Here is a 12500-nt window from a genome sequence, read left to right as displayed (position 1 = left end):
AGCGGAACGGCCTCAAGCCTGCCATGCTGTGCCCGCCTGCCCGGCCGCACAGGCAGTGGCTACGGGAACACGCGAGACGGATGCCTCTTGACGGACTTTTCACTTGTCTGCGCAGAAACCAGCAAGAGAGCCCGTGCTCTAACTGGAGGCAATATACCGGCAGTGAATAATGTCACTGCCACACATACTAAGTTACATATGGACCAAGGGGGGCGGGGTCAGTTTAGACCTAAGTTGTCACAATTTATCAAATTTTATCCCGTCGTCCACGAAATTTCACTGATCAAAGCTCGGTCATTCTTGTTGTGAACCACTGCCCCGTCGGGCACCTCCTTTGGCACTGGCTGGACGCCATGTGGACAACTATCCAAGTGTAACGCAGAGCTTAGAGAAACCCCCCATCAGACCAATGTTTCTTTGTGCCTACTTCGAGGTCATTCAAACAAACAACAAGATCGCCGCTTTGCTACTAGACCAGATAGATACACAAGAGACGTCTTTCCAATGAACGTCGATGTATATTATTATTATAATTATTATTATTATTATGGGTTTAAAGGGAAACAACGATATTCAAGGCCATTTTTGTATTGCTCTTTTCCTAGAGGGTTTAGAATTAGGAACATGACAAGTGATACATTTATGGAGCAGTTTGACTAAATATGAACGTGAAAAAAATATCTCCTAGCATTAGAGAAAAGTACAAATGAAAAAGAGAGAAAATTGTGTCCAGCAACAGAAACGTGATACACAGCTGATAAAAAGGGGGAGAGAAAAAAATTACACATTTCTGCAAGACTGGGGATATATAGTGTGGTTCCATACATTGGAGAAAATATTTGGCCCAAGGGAATTTCACACTTACAATATCCTACTGAGCCTTTTGTTTCCTAGCTCCTAAAAATAATCTCAAAAATTAGTCAGGTCCTTCTCTTCCGGAAAAGACAAGGATGTGTACTACTCACTCAGAATCCCACTTCAAAAGTGAAAATGTAAGTTGCATGATTTTCTTACTACAAACAGTGCAGAATATGTTAACATAGGATATTTCTTCTTTTCCAGGTTCTGAAAATCAATGATTATGTTCCGGCATTCTTACTCTCAACTCAACAAGTCTCCTTGCTGTTCCTTGTGCTTATAACCTTCACAAACAAATGCAGTATACAGGACATGTCTATCATCGAAACATTTGCTTTGAAAAGGTATCTTGTTTTTTATATGTACTTGCAATCCAGAAGCCAATGCTCCTATTTCATCTTTTCTGTACACTCCAATGGAAAGTGAATTCTTCAAAATTCACAGTAGTTTTAAAGTACCATAATACAAAAAGCAAGAAAATTCCAGGGACAAACACCATATCCTGTTATACTTGAATATCATCAACACCTATAAAAAGCTTTTTTTTTTATTGTATGACATCACACCGTAAGTAATATGCCATTTTACATTTGGAGAAAAAATATTGTCAACCTTACAGGAGAACAATGTTGAGGCACAGTTAATACAGGTAAGATATCTGGAGGTACAGTAGAATTTTTTTTAAACATCACACAAGCTGATACATGACTGAACCGATCACATGTTAAATTTCAGAAGACCAGAGTAGGCCTAGTGAATAAATCACATATGCAAATGCAAAATTTCCATATCAGAATGCACTGTGCTGACTCTGACTTTGCAAACTATTGTATGTTGTGGATTTCTTTTGGTGAACTTGTGGTCCTGCCAGGATATAAAAAATACATTCCATTTCCTTTTTTTTGGGAATATTAAGTAAATTTTTTGGTTGCTTTAAATGAACAACCAATTTTCTCTCATTTACCTCTTTTTTTTTAGTTTTTGTTTTTCTCTTTTTTTCATCTTTTGAAATGGATAAAATTGTTGTCCCAAAACCGGAGATCATTTTTTGAAGTTATTAAATAAATAATGTTCCTACAAAGCTTCCCCTCCAGTAACAAAATGATGGAAATGCAAGTTTTGCTTTTTGGACCATTCATTTCTCATTCATTTTTCCATTCACATTCTATAAGTAACCACCCATTTTTTCCACTCACTTCCTTGGTGCAAATAACACCAGCCTTGCCTGGGTCATGCATGTATATATATATATCTACTTTTCACTCAACAGTGATGAAGATTATGAAACAAAATTACAAAAATAAAAAGAACAGAAACTGAAAATGGAGAAGAGAAGAAAACAGAAGGGAACAGACCCGATGGAAGGCTCTCTCAACTGGGCTCTGTTGCAAGGAGGAGAAAGGCAGGGAAATCAGCCTGGTTGAGGGTGCACATCTCCACCTGCACGCTCTTCTCCCGTCATTTGACTACAGGATGTTATAATCAAGGCTAATCATTACTCCATAAAACAAAATCTCTTTACAAAGGACTCTTGAAATGTAAATTAGTACAAATTCTATAATAAAACCTTCAAAAGTTTCAGACACAGGTAAATGTTTAATCATTCTTTCACCAGACATCTGAAAATTTATCTTGGAACAATGTACTGATAAAATATCTATTGAAATCATTTGCCACCTTTAGCTGCCTTGAATATCTCGCATCATATTGCTTTTTCCACTGCCCTTGAAACATTTATGCAATGCATTAGATTGATTGGGCTATCAGCAGTGTTCAAGAATTTACATGTTCTGTGGTATCTTTTCCGCAGGGAGACCTATTGTAATACTACCGTTTTTTCCAGCACTTCATATTCCTATATAATCTCCTAATTTCCTTTCAAATCTCAATCTAAAATATATAATGCTATAATCTCAAACATAATAAAACTAAAAGTACAAAAGTATCTCTAGGCCCTTAAAAATTTCAGATTTACATATTGCATTTATTTCACAAGATACGGTTACTTTCTCTTTGAGATGGGTTACAGCCCCTTTTCCCTATACTCTCTTGGATTAACAACCTATCAGGTTTTTGTATACAGTGCTGAAAAACCTCATTTCTTCCACCAGGTTTAGGACAACTCTAACAAATGACAATCCTTCCAATAAAATGTGAAAAAATACTTTGTTCTCTGCATTCATAAAATCAACAAAAGGGACTTGTAGGATGAATAATAATATTCAACTTTACAACTAATACTGTAACATCTAGTTTCCAAATACTTTGTAAATCTATAAATGTAATTCCTCAGGCACAAGAGAGACTGCACCAGTAATTAAAGTATTCTTTAGCTCACTGAAATGGTAATGATAATATAGCTTAGGCAAATTCATATTGGAAACAATACTGATTGCTCACACTGTCCAGTTCTGCACCTAAGACTTGGAACTCTGTACACTGACATACATTACCATTCCCCCCCCCCCCCCCCCCCCCCCCCCCCCCCCCCCCCCCCCCCCCCCCCACCAAATGAAAATATGCAAGAAAAAAAATGTGTAACATTATGGCTAACTATAAACCAGACTTTTCATCATCAATTAAGCGTTACCCTAATACACAGCTAATAATTCTGATGTGACATTAAAGCCTGCTCTTTATCTGGATTTTCAGGTTCAAAAAATACTCTAAACAATACTGACTCCTTGCTCTAAGTGCACCTGAGAAAAATACCACAATACATGAAAGCCCAGAACAACTGCCATATTTTGAGACTTTGTATTCTTGTTTTCTTTCGTGACGGTTTACAACAGAGGTCGAGATACCAACAAGTTGGTTGGTAGACAAGACCAATGCAACTAAATAAATCCATCCAGTCTTCAATAAGTGAAGTGCTACACATTCAGAATCCACATAGCTAAAGTGCACTGCAGTTCTTGTGCAAAGAAAAGGAGCCATGGAAGGAAAAAAGGCTGAAAAGCATTAGTTTGGCATGTCTTTGGGAATGGTATATTGGATTTAATGTTAATATTAATGAACATATGAATAAGATTACATAAGCTCAGAAAACCTTTACACAGGACATTATTTCTTTTTTTTAGTTATGTTCACAGCAATCAATTTCACATAAAAACTGGAAAAATAACCTTTTCAATAGATGGCAAAAAAGTAAAATAAAATAAGAGCCTGTACATTAATGTAAATATCATAACCATTTTTAGAAAGTCGACAGCACCTTCAGTGAAAGGAAAATACATTACCAACTCAAATTTGAACAAGTGAAAATAAAAAAGAAAAAATACAAACAAGAGAAAAAAACAGTACGCCCTCATAAAGGTTTCTGGGATAAATATGCCCATGAACAACTTGCAACTGAAAGGTGATGAAACAAATACACAGTATAGGATAACAGATCTTCACAGAAGCCTTTCAAGTCGGCAACCTATTTTTTTCCTTTAATATTGTGGTTAATACATATACATTTTGACACAACTTTTGATCATGGCCATCCCTTATACTTGATGCGTAAGCCTAAACGCGCTTTTTTTTTAAGTCATGCATTCTGCAGACTTCCACAACACCGACACATATTGGCAAGTTCTGCTGGCTGTAGTTACCGACGTCTGAAAACATTCAAATTGTCTCTTTCAGCAGCTTTAAGCACAAGAGGTAACTACACATGGTGAAGGACTCGTTCAAGTTTCAACAGGTTAAAGTACTTCTTTAAATACACTATGGCTCACACTTCAAGTCGGTGGGTAATACAAAGAGCATTGGACTAGGCAAGGAGGCCAATTTAAGCAGAACTCCTTGGGCTTATTTTTCTTTTTTCCTTTTTTTTTAATTACTTTTTTTTCTTTCCTCCTCTTCCCATCTTGTCACAAAAGCAAATTAATTCCTTCTTTATCACATATATAATCCATGATTCCATTTTCCTTTTCCTCGGGATGCATGGTTATGGTATGAAGGCCTTACACTGCCATGCTTCAAGGCCATCTTTTAGATAGAAGCACCATGACACAAAGCTGGACTACCATAAAGTATAAATTGTAGAAAACTATACATCAAACGATTCTGACCACTTGTCACTTTAATATGCATACCTCAGTTGCAGCCAGAAGCCAAAGGGACTGGAGCTTGTCCGGCCAGCCCCGTGTTACAGTTGCAGCATTCAAGCTTCTAAACAGTTTTGGGTTCAAAACCACTTTGCCATTTAGCCACCAAGAGAAACATTCTACCAAAAAAGGAAACTTCATTAATGAATCAATTGGTTTGGAGACAGAGGTAGAAAATCTCATCAGAAAAGAGACAGCAATGAAAGATAAACTAAAAGCATTGAGCAGATTCATTACTTGAACATTTCCTTGTGCTTCATCATGTAAAGAAACAGGCACCTCTCATTCCGAAATACCTCAGCTGTGCTGTTGTGTATTCGAGTCTGTCGTGACACAATCAACACAAGATATGTTTACTCCTTTTCCAAATAACAGTACATTCCATCCACTTTGATATGCATGATGTTCAGTGTTGACTTTGAGTGGTTTGCTATGCCTAGTTTGTGTGAGTAACACTATTTTAACACATTATAATGCACATTATTTCATTTTCTTGACTAACATGGTAATCACTGCATGCATGAGAGCATGCTTTTACTGTATTAAGCTCCACCAAGTACAACCTTGGTCAAGGCCACACTTTTTCCTTTTTATTTTTAATGCTTTATGCACTTCATTACAACAACTGTTTTCAAGTTTTCATAATTTTATTGCCGATCTCTTACAAATCTTCATAATCTTCTTCTGATAAAGAGAAGTCGCTCTCGGAATCTATCACTTCACCTGCGCGTCTAGCCCTGTTGCGCCGGAACTCCTCCATCTCTTCCGGGGTTCTCACTTTACTGAACTCTTGGACCAAGGGATAAATGTGCTCAATGGCATTCTGCACATTGCTGACGCTTGGAGCTGCATGGAACAAGAAACAGACGTGGTGAGCAAGATTGAAAGCAACAACAGAAAATCATGGGGGTATATCAAGTTTCCTCAACTTTAGAGAACTATGCAATACCACAAACAAGATGATAGAAGTAAATGAGCTACAGATGTCGATAACATCCTGTTAGATCACATTACAGTAAAAAGTATAATTCATTTATTCATTTAAGACAGTATACAATAAAGTTGCTTTTAGTGCATTAAACAAATTCACAAAAAATAAAAATGCAAGTCCTGTTACAGCATATTTGTAAGAAGAAAATGTGTATTTGTGTTAAGAAAATTACAGAAGCAAAATCCTTAAAAAACAAGTTGGGATAGTTATCATTCATGTACTGAAATGTTGGGTTTTCCTAGTGTTCCCAAAATTGACATTTATATTAAGAATTAGAAATATTCAATTGCTCCCTTCTTTACACAAAAAATCAGGTCTTCTAGATCATGTATACACTTGGTTTGAACATAGGCACTAGTTTTAAATGATAATGTTAGTAACATAAAAAGGAGTGTCAGTAACATTCCATATAAAACAAGTGAGAGTTAGAAACATTCAAAAATACATCATGACTGTATTAATGATACAATGTAAAGCAATACATACCTGTGACTGTAATACTTCCAGTGGAGAATATCTTGAGTGTGGCCTTAGGATAGTCAATCTTATAAGTAACACCAGGGTGAAGCTCTGGCTCATAACTGTGGACAAAAAATACTCTCAATTTCTCTGACGTCAAAAGTACCTTAGTACACATTAAAACATTTGTACCATATCTGTAGATGACATCTTATTATCTTTCTATTTTTTTCTATAGTTTATTATCCTTCTATCATCAATCTGATTATACTAAATACAAACTACCAAGATATATCACAAACAAAATTAATATAATTGCAAAATTTATCACAGGACATACCTTGCTGCTTCTCTAAATTTTTGTGAAAACTGAGTGATCTTTATACTAAAGGGCATTGTACATGTTCCCAGAACATTGACAATACGAAAATTGCGGAACTTTGCCGGGTAGTTTAACTTCTGTATACGTCGAGCGATTCTCCTGGCAGCAACTCTGGCTTGTAGTTCTGATGTTGAACCTGAGGAAAGATCACACTTTTAGACACTTTGCTCAAAGATAATTGGTACCCAGCCATATCACACTTAATTTTCCCCATTTTTTAACCCATTGACGACAGGGCCGTCTTGGCTCCAAATAGTCTAAATATATTTCAAACACGTAAACCTATTGCCTCAAGCTATTCCCCCACTCTGGCTGCAGCCAAGCACTACACACCCTAACACCCAGAACGCTGACCAGAAGGAAAGCCATGACAAAATATCTCATCCCCAGGGGCTGGTCCTGCCACCACTTGTCACCATGCATTAACCCCTTAACGATGGGTGACAAGATGTCATGTCTAGTGGTTTTTGAGTCAGATGCCAGGAACGAGTTATTTTGTCAAGGCCGGTGTGCTGGTTGAGTGGGCATACAGCGCTCACTTGCGGCTAGTGCGGCCGAGAATCCCGATGCGTTCGGCTTATGCATTCGAATATCCCGGCACTTCTTCCATTTAAAGCCAAAAGAGCCCCGTAGGGAACGGGTTAACGGGTCAAGTATGAAGTAACTTTTAAATTCAACAAATACTCTCTCTGAGTTCAAGAAATGTAACCAACAAAGTAGCTGAAACTAAACAGTGTTGGTATGGATCTTTAAGTCAGTTTTCAGAAAAGAGGCATACAAATGTAATAATAAAAAAAAAAAAAGAGATTGAGAACAATATACTAAAGTATTCTGAGGACAATATAGCAGCCACGGGGTTATTGCTTTAAATTCTTTGTATTCGTTACCTCCACTGACCGTGATTTCCAGACTCTGGTCAATCACAGACCCCCAGGTATATAGTGAGTAATATGCAGCAATGAAATTAATAACATGACAATCTTGTAAAACTAGCATTAAGCTTAAATAATCAAAATGAACTTGTAGAATAATCATCAATGAAAAAATAACTTTATAGTAGGAAAACACTGTCCCTAAAAGAATATCCTTTCACATACCATTATGGGTATGAATACCCTAGTCTGGTACAATAGTTTCATATAAATTGCTGGATGACATATTTACATGCCATGGCAAAAAGGCCCCAAACACCTGATGACATGGCACAGTGGGCCTAAATCAGTATTTCTGCTTGTTACTGTGTTATTTGTCAACTTGTCATCAGTGTAATAGAATCATTGTCATATTAACATCATAGTTATCTTCATTACCATCTTCATCTTCAGAAAAAACGTTCATGCTTGTCTGTTTTATTTCCTGTTCTCAATACTAAAGACACTGATGTAGTATAGCCATTAAGATCATCATATTCTCACCGATACTTTTTTTTCAAAAAGTGTTCTTGATAAGCATTGTTTTTGCATGTCATCCTGAACTGATTATGCAGCTCGACCTGAATGGTTTAGAAGTGTATAGAAAATATGTAAAAGGTAATAATAATAATTAAATAAAAATATACAAAGATTTTTCCAAGCTCAAATGATGTTACCTTCTTTAAATAACAATTTTCCAAATGATCAGAAAACAGAGTTTACATACTATAATATCAGTCTAACACATTCCTAAAGGTGATACAATAGAAAACATGTACCTCATAATATGAGGAAACCCTCAAAATTGGTATTACACATCCAGGCCAACTGCATTGCAAGCACGGGGTATACAGCCGAGTTCAAAGTCCCAAGCGTGCAGAGTATATGACATGAACATGCGGCGTTTGGTATTCTAGAAGCGCGTTCATGTCAAAAGCGTGTCAAAAGTGTGGCAAAGTCATGGAAAGTATAGGAACAATCATGGAAAAAAAAAAATCATATTTTTATTGTACTCTTTCTTACCAATACTTCATATGAGCATATAAAGTTTGGAAAGTAATATTCATATTGGACATATTAGGCATCATTGTCCTAAACTTGGATTACAAACTCTTTCAGAAACATGGATTCTCTGCTGATTTTGAGTTTGTTTACCTTTTGGCAGACTTTTCAAAGGAGAGTGAAGTTAAATGAATGGTAACAGTAATCAGGAACATAAAGGTAAAGTATATAATTATATGAAATATGTATACATTAACTCTATAAGGATGATATATTTAAGTTACACATGTATGTACAGTATATACTTAGACAAAATAAGGAAGATCTGTACATCAGAAAAAGTACTACAATTGATTCATACCAAAATTGAACTATCTCTTGTTAGTGTTACCTATGACTGTAGTTTCTCTTATGAATTTGTCGTTTGGACACTGCCATTCATCCGAAACATGTTAACTTTGGAATGGTTGGTAAACTTGAAGCAGCTGACACAGATGTGCCACGCTTTTGCATCCTAGAATACCGCCTTTGTGACATGAACACGACATGGCCACGACACACAGAAAACGTCCTAGAATAAGGCCGATTGAGTTATGAAACTAGTAGCAAGGTGTTGCACTTTGCCAATCTCTTGAGAAAATAATGTATATGCAGCAAATATTTGCTGCATATACATTAGCCTATGTCTATAAACATGTTAATATATTAGACCATTTATAAAAAAAAAAAAAAAAAAAAAAAAAAAAAAAAAAAAAAAAAAATTATATATATATATATATATATATATATATATATATATATATATATATATATATGTATATAATTTAACTCCCTCAAACTCTTCCTCACTCCCTCACTCATTCTTTCTTACTCACTTATGTACACACACACGCAATATAGTTTTCAGTCATCAAAAATCCTTTATATTCCTTTTCTTTCTTTTAAGTCAAGGAGAAACAGGCTCTGCAGCCAGTAACAACAATAGCATCAAGAACAAGAGCAACCTCTGCATAACAGAATTAAATTCCTGCACTTTTTCTTCTTTTGTGTTTTCTCAATTCAACAGTTTCAAACAGATTATCAATCCATTCCTCTCTCTTAAAGTAAAAGGTCTACAACTCCCACTGTAAGGTTTTAACCAATTCACACCGGGTGATGTGATATCATGTCATGTGATATTTCGCTCCGCCAGATGACAACCTATCATGTCATGATCTCTCCTGCAAAACGGAAGTTTTATATTGTTACATATGAGGCTCGTTGGGCAGGAGTAATGGAAGCCCACTGGAATGGTTTAGAGAAAAATGAGTTGAAAGTTAAGTAATTGTAACAGATACTACAGGTCATAAATTGTATAACTATTATACATGAAATTAAATATCTATCCTGGCCTTTTTTTCAATGTTTTTTGAAAGAGGTTACGTTTTTTTTATTTCAGATTTTAATTGAACCCCTCCCCCTCCCCCCCCCAAAAAAAATATATATATATATATTAATTATAACGATAACCAAATGAAACTCATGAAAAAAATATATAGTATATAGAAATTTCTTACGAAAAAATAAAATATATATATACATATAACTTTACTCCCTCCTTTTCAAAAATGATGACACATGCAATTAACCCATTGCAGACGGAGATCAATTTGCTTGCCCAACCTCCAGGATAGGTTTTATTTTAGAGAGAGACCACTTGAAGCAATGTAATTTGAAGCATCCAAATCTCTTTCAGTCATTCATTGTAAAACTAGAGCGGTTTTTGTGTTTTATTTTTTTGTGTGTTTTATTGAGTTTAGAGACTTAAATGTGCCGTATGACAGGCTCTATCAGTGCTGCAGTTGACTAAAATTGTAGTATGTTATCCATATTAGCTCATTATTTTCTTTATACTCAATGTGATAGAAGTATTGCTGTTTTATGGGAGGACAAAAGGCAACTTTATTTTTTCGTATTTTTGTGCTGTCATGAACGAATACGAAACATATAACCACCTACAATAAAGATAACAAGAAGAGGTAGGGAAGAGGAATGAAACATGTGCTTGTGACTGTGAGTGCCACAGTGAAAGACATCCATATTGGTACAGGAGCACATTTTAGACACTGGGTATGGATTGAGTCACCTTCCTCTTCTCGTTCTGCCTGCACATCCTTCATCGGCGGTACTTTAGAGCAAGGGTTCATCAACTTAGTGTGTGCCATCGCTCTATAGAGACAGTGCATGCTAGAGACCGTGGATGGGTGCCATTCAAGGCTCTCTCACCTGCTGGTGCTAGAAAAAAGTGGTGCCATCTAGGTTTTGGACGTTAAGCTTGCACGATATTACGGTAATTATAGTAATTAGGACTGCAGTAGCCATCATCACTCATTCCTTTTTCATAGCAAAATAAAATAGCACAGCGATCCAAAATCCCTGAACGTCGTGTACGTCATGACGCCCGTCGTCAGGCCAAAGCTCCTACGTCATGTATGTCATGACACCCGTACGCAATGGGTTAAAAGGCTGGGACAGACTGACAATGTAAACAAAAGGCTCCTGACTCCTCCACCTCGTGATTGGCTGAGCTGATGGCGCGGTAAAATGCCGAGCCGTCACTGGCTCACACAAGCTGAAGCTTCCGTGGATTTAGCCAAAAAATGTCCTATTTCATCTGCAATTTCAAGCCATACAAAACAGGCTACTTTAGACCTTCCTACGACTGGCTAGAAGGTCGAGTTTTGGATTTCCAACTTCATCACATATTTTTCAGTGGTGCCATCTGTGCATACTGGATTAAACTTCATATCTCTAAAATTGAGGGTTCCGTGACTCATGTCTCACATGCATATACACACAGGAGTTCCATTTGCATAAACGCATTGTTATTCACTTGAGAAAATAATGTAAACAAATACAAAAACCTGCTATTGTCATCCCGTTGAAGCAGGCAGGTGAAAAGCACTTTGAGAGGCAAAACACGGCATCGCAATGGGAGAGATCTTGCGCTTAGTCACTGCGCGCGCTTGTTATCTTGCCAGCATCTAGCTGGTGGGAGCGACATTATGCAAACATATGCCATGGCAAGAATTTAACCTTTGCCAACAGGGCTGTTTTGTCTCTAAATGGTCTAAGCGCCAGGGTATTTCAAACACGTAAGTCTAACGCCTCGGGCTATTCACCCACTCTGGCCATGGCCAAGCTCTACACTCCTGATCACTCGGCGCATCTTGTCATCCGGCATTTACGGGCGAATGTCATTAGGAGTGGGTACCTGAAGAGAGGGTCTTAACCTGTTAACGATAGCTGACAAGATATCACGTCAAGTGGTGGCAGCATCAGCCACCACTGACGAGATATTTCTTTGTGGTTATCCTCCTGGTCGGCACACCAGGTGATCAAATGTATAGCGCTTGGCCGCAGCCTGTGTGGGCGAGAATCCCGAGGCATTAGGCTTGTGCATTTGAAATATCCCGGTGTTTCGACTATCTGGAGCCAAAATAGCCCCGTTGGCAATGGCTTAAGAGTTCAGAATTTCATGGGTGACAATGCCAATTCACTACAGATTCTAGTTACTTGTTTTTTTTAAAGTTTGACTTGACATATTTTGTGGCAATTATCTCATGCTTCCCTTCCAGGAATCTACCAGTGACATGCTAAGAAGAGACCCTAACAAAAAGTGCAAGGAAGGTTATAACACCACAAATGCTAAGAAAATTAATAAAAAAATTTGAAACGTATCATTTGGGTCAACTTAATCCCTTGGGTACCAATGACAGTCTTATGGCATAAATTACCTCATTCATTAATTGTACATCTCTAAA

General features: G+C 37.0%; 1 protein-coding gene across 7 annotated transcripts in view; it reads right to left on the bottom strand.

Moving 5' to 3' along the window:
* Positions 1-572: 572 nt before the first annotated feature.
* The window catches only part of LOC122242661 (TATA box-binding protein-like 1), a 26898-nt gene continuing 14970 nt past the window's right edge, over positions 573-12500 (bottom strand). For all 7 annotated transcript variants that reach the window (XM_086545838.1, XM_086545835.1, XM_086545834.1 and 4 more), the window contains 3 exons: positions 6743-6920; positions 6430-6524; positions 573-5798 (listed from right to left, as the gene is read on the bottom strand). In XM_086545838.1, the coding sequence (XP_086401964.1) occupies positions 5614-5798; positions 6430-6524; positions 6743-6920 (458 nt within the window). In that variant the 3' untranslated portion in view covers positions 573-5613. The remainder of the gene's footprint in view (positions 5799-6429; positions 6525-6742; positions 6921-12500) is intronic.

The sequence above is a fragment of the Penaeus japonicus genome, unplaced genomic scaffold (assembly GCF_977035675.1).
Source record: "Penaeus japonicus unplaced genomic scaffold, GWHDUDI00000001_assembly GWHDUDI00000017, whole genome shotgun sequence".
NCBI classification, from domain to species: Eukaryota; Metazoa; Arthropoda; class Malacostraca; order Decapoda; family Penaeidae; genus Penaeus; species Penaeus japonicus.
Note: the sequence above shows the minus strand (reverse complement) of the source record. Positions and strands in the feature narration are given on the sequence as shown.